General features: G+C 36.3%; 2 protein-coding genes across 3 annotated transcripts; both read right to left on the reverse strand.

Annotated features, from left to right (window-relative positions):
• Positions 1 to 684: 684 nt before the first annotated feature.
• LOC135157608 (uncharacterized) lies at positions 685 to 14252 on the reverse strand. Its single transcript, XM_064113912.1, has 9 exons — positions 14068 to 14252; positions 9859 to 10059; positions 8996 to 9169; positions 7268 to 7308; positions 6527 to 6700; positions 5387 to 5510; positions 4949 to 5143; positions 3245 to 3285; positions 685 to 2527 (listed from the first exon to the last, which is right to left on the reverse strand). Exons 2-9 carry the CDS (start codon positions 9974 to 9976, stop codon positions 2381 to 2383), a joined length of 1014 nt encoding a protein of 337 aa, XP_063969982.1. The 5' UTR covers positions 9977 to 10059; positions 14068 to 14252; the 3' UTR covers positions 685 to 2380.
• A 1512-nt stretch (positions 14253 to 15764) lies between these two features.
• LOC129283082 (uncharacterized) lies at positions 15765 to 21238 on the reverse strand. Of its 2 annotated transcripts, XM_064113784.1 has the most exons (4): positions 20811 to 20869; positions 20336 to 20437; positions 18490 to 18559; positions 15765 to 16950 (listed from the first exon to the last, which is right to left on the reverse strand). In XM_064113784.1, exons 3-4 carry the CDS (start codon positions 18557 to 18559, stop codon positions 16628 to 16630), a joined length of 393 nt encoding a protein of 130 aa, XP_063969854.1. In that variant the 5' UTR covers positions 20336 to 20437; positions 20811 to 20869; the 3' UTR covers positions 15765 to 16627. The 2 variants fall into 2 exon arrangements, with proteins under 2 accessions (XP_063969854.1, XP_054774893.2); XM_054918918.2 differs by lacking the exons at positions 20336 to 20437; positions 20811 to 20869 and adding an exon at positions 20921 to 21238.
• Positions 21239 to 22671: the final 1433 nt, after the last annotated feature.

The raw sequence follows: 22671 nt of genomic DNA on the forward strand, positions 1-22671 counted from the left end.
TGGAATTCTCTTTCTATTTATATTCGTTCGTGCCCAACGAAAAATTCATTTAAGAGGCAAGTTAAAAATTTCCTTCTTTCAAACTATGAAACACAAGGCTGATAATAATGTCATATATGTTGTATTACCATTGCATGGTTACATAATATACCACCACACATATGTAATTCTTTTTGCTATTTATGATTATTATACAAACAAAATACCTCACCAACGAGTCTTCGTTATCAAAATATGATGTCTTGTATTTTATATATTGTTAGCACTCTCTTCATGTTTCTCTCTTTCTATTCAGTTCTCTTTCCCACTCTGTTTTTCACCCCTTACTCTATCTCACTTGCTCTTCCTTTACCTCTTATTTGATGTTCGCATCATTGAATGTATTCTCTTAGCAAATGTATAATTTATGTATCATGTGTATGTATTTTTTTCTTGGAACATCGTTTTCAAGCTCATAGAGCTTATGATGCTCCAATCATGTTTATATATATATAATATGAATGATTATACTAATATGAATATTATGTAATGTTGAAAATGATGTATATATGTATATGAATAAATCAAATCAAATCAAATTGACTGTTTGATTTATCGGTTCACCTGATCACAGTTTTGTTTTTCTACTGCTTGTGAGATATCGCCATTGAACATTACATCGTCTTTCTCATTTTTAATCAGTTGAATTTCATTTTGGGGTTTTTTGTATTCTTTATTTGCAATGATCAACACAATACTGTATAATATATTCAAAAATAGAAAAGAAAATAGAATGAACCTTATAAGCAATACATTTACATTGAAAAAAATACAGGAACATAATTGATACATAAATACAAAGGAATAATGAGCTCATTACACTTTTTAATCGACTTATGGATAAGAATGAATATGTAATATGTATTATGTGCACGCCAATATTTTGTATTTGTCTCTCCTTGATTATGTATATTTCCTTATGTGTTGTAATTTGTATGTTTGCATGTAAACAAAATGAATTTCCATTAAGTTGGACAATAAAAAAACCATATATATAACAATATTGACAATTCAACAAATTACCGATTGCGAAGTACATGCAACATATTAACGAAGGAGGGATTATTGAGGAGCTGAATTATGAGATGGTAAAACCCTCTGAAAGACAAATAGTAAGCTTGATCATCAAAACAGCGTGGAGTAAATAAACTAATCAGACAAAATATATTGAAGGGAAACAGAGATATAGAATGGATCAAGATCAACAGAATGGCATTATTAAATTTGATGCCTGTAATTTCAGTACAATACCTTCAATTACTTGTACAAATTTATGGATATAACATGAATATGTATATGTTTATATACTTGAGCATTTTTAAACTCTCTTGGTGAATTTCCGATTGGTCTCGTACTACTTCGCCTACTTCGTGTTTGTTCTCAACCCACATGGTCTAATCCTAGTTCATCTACTAGCCATTTGTAAATTCAATGGAATTAATTGCCACTCAGTCCACACCCACTTTGACCATAGGCGGCGGAAGCGGGGGACGACCTGTCCCCCCCCCCTAAATTTGAGGTTGGGGGACGGCCCCCCTAAATTTGTTGTTGATATAACCTTTTTTTTGCCTGTCAAAAAGTTTTGGTGTTCCCCTCCCCTAATATTTTGCTTGATAACCTTTTTTTTTTGGCTTGCTTGTCAAATTTTTAACCTGTGTCCATCCCAAAATTTTCCGCCGCCGATGATTTTGACTACTTTCCATTTGGTCTCATCTTACATGGTCTAATATTATTTCATCAACAACCAGTAAATCTACAATAATTTGGTATGATTGCTATTTAGTACATTTAACAATTTATCTGATTTCCAATTATGCCTTACCCATTTGTCTTATATCCACTTGATCAAAAACCATCTAGTCCATATTATGTGAGTTATTTATGAACTAAATTTTCATTTGACAAAGTAAAAACATAAAGTACTTGAATTGGAAAGTAGACCAGATGGATATTAGATTAATGTTGGTAGGACCAAATGGATCTCAGTCTAGACCAAATGATTACTAGACCAATTAGACCAAATTGATTTAATCCATACGAGATACTTTCAGACCATTAGACCAACTACCTGTACCCCCTTAAAACCTTTTGCAACCTTTTTTTTATCACCTAGATTTATATTATGACGTTGACGGTTTCCATACATTGGTATTATGACGTTCAATTCTTTCCATAGATTTGTATTATGACGGACGCTTTCCATAGACTTGTATCAAGACTTTGGACGCTTCCCATTGGTTAGTGGTTCCGGTCAATTTTAACTCGTAGTACGACCGACCCCAGATACAAAATTGATTTATTCACTCGTTTACCGACAATATCCTTCTGTATTTGTACAGATTTACATGTAAAGAAGTAGGTGTGATTGCATGTTGTGTTTAGATTTTGTCATATTTACACCTTGGAGTGATTTAAAGAGTGATTGTGATACATGGTTATTTCTGAGAATAATAAATATGAATCCGTCTCCATGGCGATCCTTGCAAACCTGTAAAAAAAGAGAGGTAAAACGAGAACATGTATAGTGATTAGACTAATAAGAATTGGGACCATTGTTTTTTTTTAAATGTCACTTTCCTTTATATTGAAAACTTGCCATGCCATTTCTTCACCACAAGAACTTTCTTTTTATACTACAACTTAGAATAATATTAATTTTGTTTGGTTCTCCGTTAAAAAAACAATTTGAGCGTTGCCCCAAACAACAAATTTTCAGTAACCACACAGGTTTATATTTTCCAACTTCGACAATGTATAGTGCAATCTGCTAGATTTTAATGCGTCGGGGTTCAAGTATGGAAAACGGGCAGAAAATACACACACTTGTAATGTGACAATCGGGGACTCTTTAATCATTAATCGCCGAAGAAAGGACGTATGTGTGCGGTATCGTAAACTAAATTTATTCCACTATCCTGACTCATTTTCGGACATTATCAAAATGTGTATAGATCGCTTACCCGGGACGTATCCTACCCACAACACACACAAACCGAGTTCAACTAATCGAACTTATTAAGTGGTGAGGAATCGATTTTGGTTAAAATGGTCATGGGACGTCCCCGTTCGATGGGTGACATGTAAGAAAATGTCCCCAGAATTAGGGGATTACAAGCTCACACCCTGACATACACCCACACACGCACCCATAGCCCGACGCTAGGCACGATAGAAAGAAAGAGAGAGGGGGAGGGGTAAAATTTACCTCAAGTGATGCACGGACCAGCGGTTTTCCAAGGCCTTTTCCTGTTTCAAAATAATTATGAAGAATAAAATGCTCCTTAAAAACATTGAGTAATAAACCCTTTCCTTCTTCAAGTCGTATCGATGCTAATTTTTCGTCTACTCCAGATTGGCTTACCCACCCAAAAAAAAAAAAACACACACACATTCCAGAACGTAGAGACGCACTGTGATAGAGCAGCATTATATTCAACTCTGGTAAATAAGAATTGTATTTGTAGAAGATGTAGTAGCAGTAGTATGACATTTTGATGCAAATTTTGAGAACTGATACTCAGCCGGAACGTTGGCAAAAAACAAAAATGTTTGTCAGACGTTTTTTTTCTTCCAAAACGTAATATCAATATGCTTGTACTTTATTTTCGAGAATGTTATATAGACATAGATGTTTTAAGACAAAAGATTCGTATCAATATGTATTCTGCTTCTCCTCCAAAATTGCTTGACCCCCCGCCCTGTCATGAAATAATGAAATGGTAAATGTGACCACTAATTTGTGACAACAATTTTCCCCCTTATTTTCATTTTCAGTGAAAGCTAAATTTGTATAGTTTTTCTGCTCCGTATCTTGGTGCTTGACACACACATCATGTACATATCAGTGAGGTATATAGCCGGCGTTATCTTCTTTGCAATCATGGCCATGTGAAACATTAGAGTCGTTTGAAATTGTTGGAACCAGTCGACATCGGTATAAATAACACAACGTAAGTCTGATGATATGAGGAGTTTGGTTGCAAAAAGGGTTAGGTCCACTTTGGACCATTCCGAGAAAAAAAACATGTTTTTATTCTCACTTATTGCAATATTCTTATGAGAAACTAAATTTTCATGATAACATGTGAACATAAAATAGGGTATAAAAGAAATGTACCTGTCTTCCATTTTTTCTATATATTAAAAAATATATAATCATTGTGGACCTGAATCTAATCTCTTTTGAATGAAAAAGTGATTTTTCTTTGCCACTTTTATTCACGTTTTCATGTAAATTTCAAATTGTCTTTGGTATCATCAAAGCGACTAAAATCTATAGGTTTTGAGACAGAAAACAATAAAATTAATGAAAAATGGACCTAACCCCATTTGACAAATGAGTTTTGATGTAAATTTCATATTGTCTTTGGTATCATCAGAGCGACAAAAAATCTATAGGTTTTGAGACAGAAAACAATAACATTGCTGAAAGATGGACCTAACCCCTTTTGACAAATTAGCTCTTCAGAAGAGTTTGGTTGCAAAAGGGGTTAGGCCCACTCGAGGAAAATCTTTCTTTTTTTTATTTCTCCAATATTGCAATATTCTTATGCGAAACTATGAAATATTCATGATACCCTACCATATGAACATAAAATTGGGTATAAAAGAAATTTACCTGTTTTCATATTTTTTAATATTCTTTTCAAAAAAAACTATTTGTGGACCTGTTGCAACAATACTGAAATAGACCTAACCCCTTTTTGAAAAAAGTGATTTTTCTTTGCCATTTTTGCTCACTTTTTAATGGGAATTTCAACTTTTCTTTGATATCATCATATAGAGCTACCAAAAATCTATACATTGAGACCCAAAAAAATCAAATTTGATGAAAAATGGACCTTACCCCTTTTGCAACTGAGCTCTTCATATATTCTATGGGATGAGCCACAAAAGTATATGTACTTGCCTTTGTGTGCTGGAGAGATATACAACCCTTGTAACCAATATGTGTCTCCTTTCAACGCATGATACATCTTACTATACAGTATACAACCGACGATATCGTGAATGACGTCGCTCTCATCATCACCAATCCGACGTTGATGTTCCAAGACGACTGTTCCATACAAGGGACTATCTCTTCCCCCTTTACGTATGAATTCTGAAGATGGAGGACAAGTTTTGATGGAGTTTGCCGTAGTTTGCAAAAATGTGACGTAGTATCTTATTTAATTTCGTTTATTTTCAATTCCAACAAAATTAATCATGATACTGGGCCATATTCAACGCAGCAATGCAACTTATTAATGAAATTTGACACACACTGTGACTGCATTACATATCTGTATAGATTGTTGGATAAGACGGGTTTTATTTCTACAAGAAAGTTGGAGTTGCACATTACCTTCTTTGGTAAATGATGGAGGCCGAATATCCTCTATTTTCTCTAGTTTCACCAACTCTTGACATAAATCGTAAACACCTTCCGAATCTTGGACAGCGCCCTCTCGGATCACATAATTGTCACTCTCAAAATTAAGAATCAGAAGACGTATAAGAACATTATTTTTTCATATCTCTGCTGGAAAGAACAAAGTGTGACCACAGTGTATTCAAATACTGGACTATGTGAACATATTTTTCACAGTGTTAAAATGCTTAAATTCAACAGTGTGAAGATATTTTCAGACTGTGGACACCTCGACAGTCTGTGTGACTGTTCACAGTGTGTTTACCTGGTCGACTATGTGAATATGTGATGAACACTGTTGAAATGCTCTAATTGTACAGTGTGAAGGTGTTTTCACAATGTGTTCCACACTGTGAACACACTGTGACAGACACATTGTGTTCTTTCCAGTAGGGATAGTTAGAGAAGGGGGTGAGTGGGAGAAAGCGAAAGATTTGGAATTGGGGAAACTTTGAAGCAAAAGCAAGTCGGCCGAGAATATTCAGATGAAAAACGGTAAAGGAATTACATTGGTGTAAATGATGAAAGAGGTAGCACACATTTTACAAGAAGAAGGCATAGGGAGAAACAATCAGGGATTTGTGACATGGAAAATGAAATTAAAAAAAGAAAGACGAATATGTGAAGATAAATTAGATACATGCATATTGGGAACTCCGGAATACCGTATGAATCCATCTTTACAATGGGTGTCCCACAGGGTTCTGTTATAGTGACATTTTTCTTTGTGACAACGTGTAAACTAAAGGCTTGTAAAGCAAGTTGAATTTAACAATGTAAGTTTTACTCTTTTTTGGTAATACAACTATTTCTTTAATTCTTTTGGTGGTTGGAAGGCCACTCTATTGAGCGTCAACTTTGGCTTGTGATTTTCAGGTAATCGATTTAAAAACAGATACTGCTAGAATCACTGGCAAAATTAGATTCTGAATTTAAAGAAGCTAATGTTTTTGCTCGCTCGTGGCCTTCCTGAAATTTCTCCCATACGCCTCAGTTATATTGGCTCATTATTGCACTAGATAGAAAGATGTGGAATCAGAACGACACACACCCTGAACGAACATATATGCTTACCAAAAACTCTGGCGTTGCTGAGGGATTTGGCATTATCCAGAAATCACTCCCTGCACCTTTGGCCATGCTGGTGTTTAAGTTAGTCGCGCCTTCGGACTCGAAAGCGGAATTAAACATATAGTCTTTCCCACACACAGCCGCCAGCAAGCCGTGAGATCCCTTTTCTATAGAAACCTGAAATGCATGGTTGTGTAAGTAAAATTCGAAATATTGTTTTATTAAATAATGTTGTTTCATTTACATGGTTTAGTTGGATACACCATAATTTTTCATTGGAGGGACTTTATGTGGAATGATTGAATAGATATTGGAGCCCAACGTCCCATACCTTTTTTGGGGGTGTGGTGGGGCGGGAATTTTTCTCCGTTGATTGTGTGTTCAACATCAAAATCAAATATAAAATACATGAAACTATAGAATTATGATAGTTGATTGAAGGTGATCATTAATTCAGAATGATACATGAATATTGCGACCTGGCCAAATTGGCCAAAATTGAGGGAAAATAAGCATTTTCCAAAATTGTAACCGAAACACCACCCCCCCCCCCAAACCAGCCCTCTTAATTAAGGAACGACAATACTTCCATTTTATACCATTCCCATTAGAAACAATGACATTGCCCCTGTTTTTACAAACCCGCTAAAACATTATTCTATCTGATTGAAAATCATTAGCATAATTTCAATATTTCTTCATCTTAAATCTTGTTTTACATTGTTTTAGATTAATTAAACAAACCTTTGTTGCCAGCTTTAGTAACATTTGCTGAAGTCCATGATCTGTCAAATGAGATCAAAAATGATTATAATGAAATAAACGGGGTACAAAATAATGACGCAGGTATAGAGATCAGAAAAATCACTTTGTAATCACTTTATTCAGCTTTTAACTCCAATAGTCTTCAGACTTCACAAAAAACCGAGTTCACATACAACTACATGGTTGTACAAGATTGAAGAGCATGAAGAGTCAACTGCCAGGTTGCTTAGCATGGTACATGTTGTCTGTCTCTCTCTCAATAAATACATGTATCAATCATGTCAATAGTCCTGTTCAGGACACACCCTAAAAACCAAACCAAAAAAATTGTTTCTATTCATTAAGCACCTTGCCTGGTGCAGGCATACAATACAGGCTGACCTGTATTGTACATAACTTTCTATCATACACTTCAGGCTCTATGCCCAAGAGTTATTGTTGCACCTGTTAGTATTTTACATAACTTTCTTTCATTCATTCAGGCTCTATGCACCTGTAATTCATATCACTACAACAATCACGAATGATTCATTCTCCATGCGTTTAACAATGCAAATACTTTGACTTCAAGCCTATCTGAAATAAAATAAAAATAATAATAATTCAAGATGACAAATGATAGTTTAGGCCAGTTTAATGACGTTGGAGAAATCACGATTTGTTTCATTTGTATCGTATCAAATTGCTACCAAAAGAGGATTTTACAATAAGATATTACACATCCTTCTTTGCTGGGAATATAGCCACATACAACGGTGTCTTCGAGTGAGTAGTTATACAATAATGGTGGACTATTTATAGGATGTTTACGTTCTACAGTCAGACTAAAGTTTTCCTCGCACACTCGCGCAATCACCCGCACAAACACACACACACACACACGCCAAACTTAAAGAATATTGTGTCAACCGTGGACGGTAAATCGGGAGCGACGCAGGGAAGCGGGGACATACATTTTTGTATACAACAGGCAAATGGGGACGTTTTTGTGTTTGTATATCACAATATATCAAAAAAATAATGCGTAAAGCGAGCTTAAATTTTGATTTTTTTTTCTCAAGCAAGCACGTTGCTTAAGAACGTCACTCTAACAACAATTGTTAAACTAGTTTTACCAGGGTTTTTTTAAGTTTAAACTTTTTTATCTAAACACTCCCAAGTTATGAAAACCATTGATAGGAATAAGCCATGCTTATGTGTAATGTGTATACGGGCGTGTGTAATATTTGGATCAGCTTATCTGTTTGGAGGGAATGGATGTGTATGTGTGTGGGGTGTGCATGTGAGGGGGGAATGTATTCATGATAATATAACAAATTTTAGAATTTGTACTGATAGGATTCTCAAAATCTTCTCTTCAAGTGTTGGCCAGTACCCGTCTGAAACCTAACGGTGAAAGAGCTCTTTCATCAGTTGCTCCTCGTCTTTTGAGAACTCTCTACCAAACCAACTTCGTATTTGTAACAACATTGACACCTTCAAATCCGAACCAGGGAACTCCCTGTCTGAACTAAAGACCCGTATTTTCCAGCAAATTTATGAAAAATGTGTGACATATTGGGAGCCGGTGCCTTTTTTTCTTTTCTTTTTTACAGATAAATGGCTCGATATAAATAAATGCTGATTGAACATCATCATCATTAAAGTAGCGCTTCGCTGAAATGAATCTTGATTTTTGCCAACTGTCGATTAAAGCATCAAACATACCCCTATAAGGCGGCTTCAAGTAACAGCAATGGATAAAACCAGTGATTCCGATGACGTAATTGAATGGAAACGAAATAAAGGCACATCCAATGACATCATTCTTATTTTCTCCGTCATCTGTGACCTCGGCGATGATTGGTGTAAAGAGTCCACGCTTATAATGGTCGCTGAATGCTGTGGGGGAATAAAATGGTTAAATATAATACAGATTTGAAATCAAAGATAACATCTAAATAGGCAAAAGTTAATTGTTAAAAAATGAATAAATACTTCAACTCACTTTAACCTCCATGAGGGGTATGAAGGAAAGCACAGGTTTGTCCTTAAATCAGTGTTATTGGCAACCCCCACTGACGCACAGATTGGAGCTCTGGGGTCATAGTCCCCCCCCCCCCCCCCCCCCCCCCCCAAAAAAAAAAAAAAAAAAAAAAAAAAAAAACATGAACAAGAACAAGAACAAGAAAAAAAGAAAAACAAAGAAAAGAAAAAGAAAAAGGCATACAAATTATATCCTATTCCGAATATTGTATTGTTTCAAAATCTATTATACATTTTGACTTTTGTAGTGAAAGGGTCAACAGCTTTTTAAAGCAGCTCGAGCTAAAGCCGGGGTAATAATAATAATAAACAATGCGCCTGGGAATAGAACATTTCTAGATATATGGCGCTATATAAATGCCTATTATTAATATTATTATTATTATTAAAGCTTGTTTAAGCTTTTAAAACGCTGCTGCCCCTTTCACAAACATTGTGTATGGGACAAATTTCTTAAAAGAAGTTTGCCCTATACACAATGTTTGCCCCCCCCCCCCCCCATCCCCTAAAACGTTTGGCTTATTACGCCACTCTTGACAGCTTACCTCGCTTGGAATTCGTGAATTCGTCTTCTAACTCCTGTTCGATGACGTACTCATTGAGCAGATCATACACCTTTGATATATCGTCCGATGTCGCTACACGGCAGCTATATCGACCCATTTCAAATCCGTGAGATCTATCAAATCACGTATCCCCTACATGTGTGGCCATCCTAGGAAGGACTTGTCTTTGACCAGCTAAGCCTACAATTAGATATTGTTCAAATACTACTCGATAATACAATCAGTGCGTAATTACAAAATAATAATTAATCTACAAGAGGTAAAATCAAATCTGTTAATCCATCTATCACCCATAGTCAGGTCCAGATTTTAAAAAATGTGCTCAGAAAAAGTGCTTTAGGCATTTTGTGTTAATGCTGATTTATCAATTGTTTTAAGGTCATTCAGGGGTGCTGAATCCAAAAATGCTGTTTGCCAAACTTGATTCCGACGTTTTTATCTTCAAATCGGCAAAAAACAAAATGGCGGCATTTTTAAAGCAATTTCCCATATTAAACGATTTTTATGGGTGATTGTATTTCAGAAATTGGGATCTACGCGTTATTTTCGATACCCAGGGTTGCAAACATAATGTGTCCGATCGATTGATTCGTCAGCCATCTTTAATTCCAAGATGGCTGCCATGATTCACAGCTGCTGATTGATAAATAATATGGCCAATGTTTGATAATTTTGGGGCGATGCTGGCATATTCACATTGTGATATCTTTAAAGTGTCCGCCATTTTTTCCTTGCCTGCACAGCAGAAGCATGACATGGACGTCGCTTTTCCGACGGCGGCGATGATCATGGCGGCGGCGAAATCAACATCAAATCTTAACCGGGGTTAAGTTTTTGAAATGTCATAACTTTTAGGGTATAGATGTCTTTTTCATGAAACTTAGGGATGTTAGGATTTAAAAAATCTATTGAGACAGGTAATATAGTTAAAAAAGGTCGTCAAGGTTACATGGAAATCCAGCATGGCATCCACAACGGCAGCCGTAGTACCATTAACTCCAAAAATAAAGTAAATCCTCAAAATCAAACCACCAAAAAGCTTTCTAGGCAAATAATGAATCAGGACAGGTTTAAAAGATAGTGAGTGTGTCAGCGAATCCAAGATGACCTTCCAAACTGACGTCTATAATGGACGTCTGGACATTGTATCTTTGAAATAGTCCAAATTCATAATATATACACCTGGTAGAAATACCTTTGGGGTCTACCGAGAATAAAATAAAACATATAAGAAAATCATGGTTCCAAAGGGAAAAAATTACATTGGAAAAATTTCAAGGTTTATTAGTGGTGCAGTTTTGCAAAAAAATGATGATGGCCTAAAAAATAGTTATTTCTTAAAAATCTGGCTGCACTGAGTGCATATACTATCTACCTAGAAACATTTTTGTGTCTTCCTCATGGTTTCAAAGTTCAAATAATATAGGTGAAGACGAATTACATGGATACACCGTTGTCCATTTTGTAAAAAAATGAAGAACGCTCCAAAAATTACATTCGAATTGGCCACCATTAATACAAAAATGACAATACTTCATATCCCATCTAGTGCCACTATTTTGGTGTCTCTGTTTTTAAGACTCATGAAAATACGTTTTACAAGAATTAGTGACATAATATCATTAGATGGTGGTGCAACAATAAGCAAACATCCGAAAAACAAACTTTAAAAACTAAGGTACACTTTGCCTAAAAAGTTCCATAATTCACTGATAAGTATTTCAAGACATGTCATTTATGTGCTTAGGACCATCCTATGGTTTCAAGATTAGGGGACATAAGTCATTTTTACACAATTTTAGAAGTCGCTTTGGACTTTTTACGACAAAAAGAAAAACTGACCATCCTTTTTATTTGTCCCGATTTATTATTTCAGCCTTCAACCCACAAAAGTGTAGATTTTGTTCACATAATTATGACTATGTTTAGGTGATGGAAGTCTTTTAAGACTCATTGAAAGCGATCTTTAAATAATAGGTAAAATAGGCAGCTTCATGCCATTGTAAATAATCAAAAAAGTATTATTTAACCCTTGAAACCATAGTGTAGACACCAAATCATATCTCCCAGATGGATTCTAAATAGATTATGTCAATTTTTAAGTATAGCTCAGCCATTTTAGACTCCTTAATTGGAAGCCATCTTGGATTTTTAGACATACGGGGCCATTGATTGCCCTTGTAACTTATCCTAATGTATTACTTGACCATTTAAACCAAGGTTTAGACAACATAGTCATTCGCCCCAGGCGGATATTAAACAAACTATGTCAGTTTTGGGGTAATAATAGCCATTTTAGACTCCAATTTTGGAAGCCTTTTTGAATTCCTGGACATGCTGGAGCTCTGGCTGTCCATGTAACTTGTCCTAATTTATTACTTGACCCTTTAAACCATGGGTTAAACCCCCAAATCATATACCCCAGGCTGATATTAAACAAACTATGTCAGTTTTTCGGTAAGAACGGCCTATATAGACTCCATTTTTGGAGCCATTATTGATTTTTTGACATACTGGAACCACTAACTGTCCTTGTAACTTGCCCCAATCTAATACTTGACCCTTTAAACCATGCTTTATACAAAAAAAATCATATTCTCCAGGCGATTATTAAACAAACTATGTCGGTTTGTAATTAACGACACACATTTTATACTCCATTTTTGCAAACCATCTTGGATTTTTGGACATAGTGGACCGTTGACTGTCCTTGTAACTTTGTTACTTGTCCCAACGTATTTCTTGACCCATTAAATGATGGGTTAGACACCAACATCATATCCCCAAGGCAGATATTAAACAAACTATGTCGGGTTTTAGGGTTTTTAGATAACAACAGCTATTTTAGACTCCAATTTTGAAAGCCATCTTGGATTTTTGGACATAGTGGACCGTTGACTGTCCTTGTAACTTGTCCCGGTTTACTTCTTGACCCTTGAAAATCACCAATGAATAAAACCGAAATAAAAGACACTAAAATAGGTAATAGATGAATTGTGAATTTTTAGGCCATGGCAGCCATTTTTACGCAATCTTTGATTTTCAGGTACCCTGGAGTGCATATGTTCACTCTTTCCTTTCATCCCCTACACCAATGTATACATGTATGCACCGAAAAAAGGGGTCTAGGGTAGAAAAATGCCGGTTATTCTAATTTTCAGTTGATGGCGACCATCTTAGACGCCATCTTAAAAATAACCACTTTCCCGGATCCAGATTTCGGTGGATTTTTAGTATGTTATTCCTGAGATCAAATAGTACCAAAAATCGTTGACAAACATTTTTGTTACAAGTTTTGGGGGTCAGAATAGAGTAAAAATGGGTGTAGAATGGCGGCCATATTGTTTTTGCCAATTTGAGGATTTTAACATCAAAATCAAGGTTGACAAACAGCAAATTTGGACTCAGCGCCCTCGAATTATGCTAAAACACTTCTCAATTCAGCATTAACACGATTTGCCTAAGGCAGTCTACTTTTCTCAAATCTGGACCTGACTACCAACTAAGCTTAATGCTTATACCTTTTGCAAAAGAGGGTTGTAAGAATGATTACACTTTCTCATTATCAAACCCATTCTAGACCACTATTTAAACAACTCAGTATTTTAAATGTCTACCAGTTAAATGACTATGTGTGCAATACTCATATTTAGACATCGTAAATGCTTATCGGACATGTTTATAAAGAATAGTTCAATTCATTTTTATAGTACTAGAAATAGGAATCAATACCACAGATGGAATGTAAATGCAGAATTTGCTTTTGATTCATGTCCGCAACATTAATGAATGAATGAATAAATGAATGAATTAATGAATAAATGAAATACCGAACGAATGAATGAATGAATGAATGATGAATAAACTGTAGTCAACTACAAAACGGTTGAAATTCGCCTCCTTGAGAATTTGACAAGCAAAAGATAAAACGGATATCAGCTCAAAACGGACTAGGATTTTGCCTCATTAATAGTTATATTGCTTAATTCGGAAAGGTGGTTATGGAGTAGACGAGAAATTTACACTGTTTTTAATACGTCTTCTGTTCATGCAAACGTAATGATATGCCAAAGGAATTATGCCACATATTAAATACTACTTAATCATTCCTTAATCATAATGTATTATGTTTTTGGAGTCATTAATGAATTTAGAAAATAGATATCGTACATAACATTTTCTACTCACCCGATATCAGGCCATACAAAACTGGACTTCAGGTGCGTCGTCCATAAAAATGATCAGTCAGTATTATAAAACATTATATTTATATTCCTAGAACAAAATTCAGATTTACATTCGAATTCATAAGGGACACTCAACTCTGTTCATTTTATGTATATGTCGATGACTTAGGGGTACTCGATTCTCTTGCACTTTGTTCAAAGTGAGGAAACTTCCTTCCATATTTGACTACGTTTTCCGGTGCCATTTATCTGAGCATACATAAATGAATACATACTGTCGGTTTTACAGTCAATAGTGAGATTTCGCTTCCACGAGATAAGAACATAAAATGTATTGTCAAACGTCCTTAATGACAAAGCACAACCAAGACGTCTTTGTCGAAAATGTGTGAATCGAGACAGAGTTTTCGTCCTGGACAAACGAAATATTTGTAATTTTTAGTAAGCACTGAAACTTAGGATGAAACTGCTGTTCAGGTTCACGAACTTTCGACAAAGACCTCCCAGCTGTTCATTATCATTTGACGGGCATTTTCAATAGATTTACTGTGTTCTTGAATCCGTCCCCTTTGTAGTTGCAAAAAAACTACCTAATGTTAAGTGGTGGTAAATCCCCAAAACCTGAAGGCCCCTATTCTATTAAATATATATCGAAATTATAGTATATGACTGTCTTTTCCCTGTGCAGTTAGAGTGTGAAGGTTATGATATCATTATCATATTTTTCAAAGAAAAATAAATTACTTTGATCAGGTGCCAAGTAAAAAGAAAATATAGTGTGTGCGCGCGTTGGTGTGCGTGTGTGTATGGGTTTTTTTTTCATTATAAAACCACTTCTGAAGAGTGGAATGGGGAGAGAAGGTTTCAGGGTATAATCTTTGTCTGTATTTTTATTTCAATGAATACATTATTACTCAATTTTGTAAGAAAACCGCTGAAAATGCCATATTAGAGAGGAATTAAACATATTAACGACAGAGGGCGCCAAATATATAAAGATCACATTCAAAACTTCGGGGGAAAAATCCAGCCACCCCTCAGAACCCATAGTAGCCCATTGTATACGACGGGGAACCTTATTGGACTCCCCAGGCTTATGGTGCCACTGACGAATAGATAGAGGGCTTTTGGGCATCCCCCCTAAAAAAAGAAAGAAAAAAAAATCAAAGACTGAGAAAAAAAGGTGGAAAACGAAAAATACAAAAAAGAAAGAACAGGAAAATTAGTAAAATGTGTTGTTTACTATTTACATTGTCAAAATCAATTCCCAAGTTAGCTCTTTGTTATAAAAGGTCAACATTCATGCTCATGCACTCACATCGCTCGTTCGCGATATTTTTTTTTTCGCACACCATACGCCATGTTTGACCCCCTCAATTGTTTTTTCTCATTACACCAACATGACCAATGTACGTTGGATATATGTACGGAATTCGAAATAAAACTTCTTAAAAATTGACATAGGGGTATGATCATATTAAAAGAAAATTATTAGAATATTAGTCATGATATGAGGGAGCAAAAGGACCGACTATTACATCTCAAAATATTCACTATTAAGTTCATTATTCCTGCAAACCTGGTTCACAACATTTTGTGTGTGTGAGGGTGTGTGTGGGGGTGTGTGTGTGTGTGTGAACACTCCAAACATAATATGAATAAATCCGGGCGTAAGAAAACACATGTTTTAATAAATAGTGAATGTTAATTATGTTTTAATTTAATCGTTTAAATTGATTTCATTGTTCATTACATAACAACTTTTCACAATATTCACCGCAGTTATTATAACACATGTAAACAGTCATTTATATCATTAATCAAAAACAAAAATATACAGTTTATACATTTACTATGCTCGATATAGATTAAGGCTACGTCCAGTAAAACAAAAGGATGCTTTGAATAGAGAAAAAACATTAGCAAAACCCCAAAATTTTATCTAAAATCTATGTCAAAGGAAGGTTAAATACAGGCATTATCCTGCTCTATTTATCATTGGCATACACCCCCTTCCAACAAAGGTTTCAAGGTTAAGAAAAAAAGGGAGAAAGAAAAAGAAAAGGGACGAGGTGAAATATGCTATCAAGTTCAGAATAGTATGCCAAAGTCTATCACAATTTTTTTTTTCTTAATATCAATAACAAATTCGTTAGCTCGCTTCTCTTGCTCGCAGATTTTAATGTGTATTTGCCCAATAGGCCAAGACTTCCACTATAGCTTATGGGAAGCTATTACAGAAAAGTCACACTGTCAGAGGAAGGCTGTTGTACCTTATCAATCCTCCCTGACACCCCCCCCCCCCCTCCCTTACTAAGGTCCTATAAGAAATGCAATTCGAGAAAACTTGCTTCCTTTAAAAAAAATATGTTCTTTTACCCATGATATCACCTTAGTAGATGAAATAGTTCACCCAATGATTGATAACAGTGACATCTTTAATCGAGATAGACACTTAACTCTTTGATTACTAATTTATGTAATTACAAAGGCTTTGTAAAGGTATCTCCCGGTTTCAGTAGAAAACGGTTTAATCATGCAATGTCCTTGCCCCGTGTTGCCTATGACAGTACGATGGGCAGTTCACCCTCGTTGACGTAGCCCACCTCTGCTGCTGATGGTTTGGTGAAATCGTCATCATCCTTCTCAGGCACCGCGAGGTCATTCCCATCGCTCATCGGCGGGGAGAAGACGGTACCTATCGGCTCGGGGGCATTGACATCGGGAAGGTCTTCTACGAAGGGTCGGCCGTTTGGTCGTACCTCCGCCAAGTACTCCCTGAAGCCGAGGTCGTTGATCATGAAGGCGATACCGACGAGGAAGACGCATATGCCCACGGTGGCTGCAACGCCAGCAGAGAGGTCGATCCACGTGAACGTTTGATCTGGTTGTTAAAAAAGGAGAATGTGCATCATTTAATTGCATCAGCACCACAATACAGTCTTTCATTTATCAATTACTACAGACCAAGCAGGTCTTTGCGCTCGTCCACTTCTGACTTCCTTGTCATTCCAAAAGTTTCAAAAACTTGGGGGGAAAGATCATTTACTTTTGCATGCCCCACTTTGTGGAATAGCCTTCCTAAAGACATAAAAAAATGTACCTCTGTCGAAACTTTCAAAAATCTTCTAAAAACTTTTTTATTTAACTCTTAGCTCTTTATGCGCCTTGAGCACTCTACAGAGTGGATTTTACGCTTTATAAGTCACATTATTATTATTATTATCACATCCGCTGTACACAAGGTATTCATATGTTTCTATGTAATAATAAATCATGATTTACGGTATTTGTTTCGTCTTTTTTGTTCATATTACTCTCTGCTTCCTCCTCTCTCTCTCTCTCTCTCTCACATTCTCTTTCTTTATATCTGTCTCTTTATCTCCCCTGCATGCTAATCTTTCTTTTCTATTATAAGATATTTACTGAACGAAGATTTAAGTTTTGATGAAATACTGATAAATTGTTGATTTGTTTGTGTTCCTGAAATCGTATATCTGTTACATGGGCGGAAATCCCAGGGGGGACGCGTCCCCCTACCCCAAATAGTAGGGGGACGCAATATCAAATGTCCCCCTGCTATTTTGTTCTTTAATGATGGAAAGAAATACATCATTCAAAATCAAAATAAAACATGGATTTTGGACGTGATGACCTTACTTTTTTTTTTGCTTGTCAAATTTTCCAGCCCCTGGTCCCCCCAACTTTGAGGAGAGATTTCCGCCCTTGATCTGTTATGTACTACTTTGTATTTTTGTTTCGAGCAAGAATATTGGGAGATGCCAATGATGTTCTAATAGATAAATTCATTCATTTCGCAATGCTCCATTGGGGGGTTTTCGCCCGGCAACGTTACGGAGGATTCACGAATGCGGAAAATGCTTTTTAAATGCCCTCCAAATGACAAAGAACAGCTGGGAGGTCGTTGTCGAAAATTGGTGAAGCGGACAGCCATTTCCTTCAGAGTCTCGGAGTTGACGAAAAATTGCAAATATGTCGCTTGTCAAAACTCAAGGACGAAACTGATGATTTGTTTCACAATTTGCAACAAAGACCTCCCAGCTGTTCATTGTCATTTGACGGCAATATCATTGCATGTACTCTGTTTTTCAACACTGAGAATTTTTGTCTGCGACCAAAATGAATTAACGTCATTTCCACAATCCTTTTCTTTCACATTTTGTCAAGATATGATCGCCATAGGGGTCGAACAAATTCTCTTTTTATATATAAAACATGTTACCACCGGTAGGAAACAACCGTCATTGTGGTTGGTTCAGCAAGTTTGCGCCTAACAGGCTGCTTGAAATGCTATGAATCCAGTGACCGGGTAATAATAATTGTGAAGCGCTTTGAACAGTCGTTGATTGATAAAGCGCTATATAAATGCCAATTATTATTATTATTATTACCACAAGCTTACCTGATAGACCAGCTTCTACAACCGATGATGTGCCTACTATCAAGATTGCCAGAATGATTCGAAACGCCATCTGTATAATCAAAGAATATCAACTTCACTTAAAGTGCAAAACGAAGATGTCAAATAATAAGAAAATAATAAAGGAATAATTAATTCCTTTTGTGATAAAGACAATAAGATATTCCTGTTCTCCAAGAATACTACAATGGTAACACACGCTGTGAGAAGTCAGGATGTGATTTTTTTCTTTCTCCTTTTCAGCTCCACCTCCTCGCCCCATTCTTCCCCTTGTCTCTTCGTCCTCCTCGATCTTGGGCGCATCGTGGTGTAGTGGCTCTGACTCTCCCCTTTAAAACAGAGGGTCGCGGGTTCGAATCCTAGCCAGACGTGTTTTTAGCAAGAAATTTATCCACGCTGTGCTGCACTCGACCCAGGTGAGGTAAATGGGTACCGGCAGCAAGAAATTCCTCAAAAAGCTGTGGGCACCAGAATCGGTAGACTAGCTTAGCCGGGGTATTATAAGAACGCCTTGAGCACCTAGCAAGGTGGATACGTGCGCTATACAAATCCTCTATCATTCTATCATTTATTTATTTCTCTTCTTCCTATTATTTTTTCTTTCTTTTTTCTTCTTCATCCTCAACTTCATTTACTTTTTTTATCGTCTTTGTCTCCTTTATATGTCAGGACAAAATCACTGAATTTGGAGAGGTTCCTGAGGTACCGCTAAAGCATGGAGCTACTACTCTATGTTAGTATTTCCAAAAGGCCAAATATTCTCCTTGTTTATTTTCTTCCACTCATCTTTCATCATTCCGATTGGGTTCCATCCATCCAAAGTTACGTAATAGACGACGCGTTTTATAGCCGGGAACAAATACCATAAACCTTGTTTCTCGTCTTATGAGAAGCAAAATAAATAAAAGACTTCTTGAATCAGGCATCTGCTAAGAACTGTGCAAATTTACGAAACATTGCCAGTGCGTTTCATATGTATTATATTTTACTTTTAGCCACCCCCCCCCCCCCCCACACACATGGATACACCTCCAATGACATGGGGCATGTTTGTATATATGCCTTTTACAAATGAGCATGGCCATAAATAGGATTTTTTTCCTGGGGGAGAAAGATGGGTAAAAATTTTCGCGAACCGACCGAGCTTGTCATTGGGGCAATATGTATTTATAAACTGAAATGAGAGGATTTCGTGCACACTCTTAATTATCAGTGACAAATTACAAGTTTTTAGAATTTCTGGGGGCAGTCCCCGCCCCCCCCCCCCCCCTGCGGCTATGCTTATGATCTGAAGAGCATTATTATCTCCATGGTGCAGGTGCCTACTTGAAGATTAATGATAATAGTAATAATGATAATATGCAACAATTGTATAGCGTTCAATAACAATGTTTCTAAGCGCTGAATACTACTACCCCTGCTTAGGCGCGGAGCTACCTGATCGGACGCTCAAGCATTCAAGGAATTCCTTCCTACCGGGTACCAATTTACTTCACTTGGGTGGAAAGTGGTGATACTGACGCCTTGCCAAAGGACGCGTGTGCAGTGCTACTGTGGGATTTGATCCCCGAACCTTGTGGTTCAAATTCCGGAGACTTATCCACTGAGCCACAACATCTATGAGATGGTAAAGACAATAATTTGGTATTATGCCTACTTTTGAAGTATGTATTACGAAAAACAGGTAGACACAATTTTGAATTGGTTTTCATATAAATTGTTAGATCTCCTTTTTTTTCTGTCATGTAATTCATAGTGGTAGGGTGTTGGGCCTATATTCTTGTTGCGAAAACGTAGGCCTACATATCTTGATGAACAACGTACTCACCACTGAGCTTATGAAGCACCTGACGACCCTGCAAGCGAAAGAATCTCGATCATGATCATGATGATTGAATCAGTAGCTAGATTCGTGATTTTAATTTAGAATCTAGAACAATTAAAGGTATTGTTTAACTTTGTGAGCAGCCGATTAAAATAATTCTCAAACCAAGATGAAACATGTGTATGTATAGAACTAATAAACCCTGAAAACAAACATTATTGAGAATGAAAAGCTTAAACTACAAGGCAAACCCCGATTTTGTAAATAAATAGGCGTCTAATAGTACAAATAAGTGTATGGGATGAAATTAAGATGGTGTTTTCGGTCTCTTTATATTTCAATTTTTGAAGCACTAAATAATTATTTTCGAACGCATTTTTTTCTGGGCTTCATTTTTGTAACATATCACAGACACAGGTGACAAGTGTGACCTTCTAGCTCAGATTTTTTTAAAGTCAAAGCAATGTTAGCCAATCACTTTAAAGTTAATAAATCAATTTGAAGAGTGTCAGGACAACTTCGATATAAATTACATATGAGCAGTTTAGTAAATGAAATGGGAACTGTTAACCATTTTTTAATACTCACTTTGATTCCAAGAGGAAAATAAAAATATTCCAATGAACGGAGATTCGTGTACAGGTGTGATGTTTCTCAAATCCACAATGAGACGGGAGCTTCTGGCGAGTAAACGACCAAGCTTCCTCTTATCAGTTCGTGAGCAATTTGCGCCATGACAAACCCCCTCAGATGAACGGGGGAACTTAGGATACAAGTACTAGTCTACATACGCGTGCGCGCACACACACACACGCACGCAACTCGACGCACACACACCCACACAACGCATAAACCCTCACAAACACTACCCACCCCCATCCACCTCACCCACACAAAGTCCCACTTACATGACCGCGCACACCCAACACACACACCCGCTTGTACCCTATGTAGATATGTACATGCTCTAAACACACACACTGGCTTGTACCCTATGGAGATATGGAGATGTGTGCACACATAGTTACCAATAATTATTATAGCACTTCCATTTGAATATAGGATAAAGGAGCACTCAGTGATGATTGAATGCCTTGCTCAAAGTGCCGTGGCCGGGGATCGAACCCCGGACCTTCATGTGTCTAGTCAGGCGCCAAAGACCACTCGGCCACGGCACCTCCACTCACACACATTATACATCCTGCATGTTCAGATCACTTTCATCAAGTGAAGGGCTTGGACAGCAGACTATGTTTTAGTATATGTATCAAATTGGCTGCACCAGATGAAAGAAGGGATTCTAAGCTTTGCAATATATTTTAATTTTTATGTTATATGTTATTAATTTATTGTTAATTTACATTTCTATTTTTTCTAGGAAATTTTCTCATCACTTAAATGCACAGACAACACAATTCTTTCGGTATAGGTTATTGTGACACTTCATTTATATGCACTTTTTTACACTAAAACGTTAAACTAACTGTAACATGTATATTCTCAAATAAGACTCAGCAAAACTTGTGCCATTCAATATCAAACTATTTACAATTTATTTCAGTGGAATTTGATTTGTTTACAATAAGAAGTTAAAACAAAAAAAAATGCTTTCCAATGAAGATCATAAGAAAAACAAAATACATTGTAAGTTCTGGTTTTGGAGAAGTATTTTTTTTTATTAGTGGAGGGGACATAAAGAAATACTTCTCCAAAACCCCCGTCGTTCGTTCTCCTTTTCTTCTTTTTTCTTCTTACTTCCGGTTGGAACTTGGATTCGAACCTCTGGCTGCAGAACGAAGCATCTCCAGTCTGTCGCCTTACTCACTGAGCTAGCAGGAATTGTTGAGAGCCATGGGTTTCATAACGATTATCAAACGATATTTCGACTAGTCTACTCTCCAAGAGTTTTGGGTATTTATTTTTTTGACCAAATAAACCGATGCCGTTGGGAGTTAAACTTTCTCGAAATTTTGATGGAATAAAGCCATATTTTGGAATGTATCCAACTTTTCCTTCTTAAATCTTTTAGACATATATTAAATAATTATTCAGTTGATAAACCTCCATGGTTTTTTTTTTCAAGTTCAGTGGAGGGGACATATGGAAGTCTTGCCCTACATTGAATTCTAAAAAAATATATAAACAAAAATCTTTTTCACTTGCAAATATTAATATTCAATGATATAAACATCCATATTCAAACTTCTCTGACTTCACTATCATGATTATAAACATTTATTAATTCCACTGTTCAAACAATTGATGACTACCTACTAGCACCAGCTTCAAAATATCCTTTCAGAATTATAAGTTTAGAAAATATATGTTAATATCCCACA

The sequence above is a fragment of the Lytechinus pictus genome, chromosome 19 (genome assembly GCF_037042905.1).
Source record: "Lytechinus pictus isolate F3 Inbred chromosome 19, Lp3.0, whole genome shotgun sequence".
Lineage (NCBI taxonomy): Eukaryota > Metazoa > Echinodermata > Echinoidea > Temnopleuroida > Toxopneustidae > Lytechinus > Lytechinus pictus.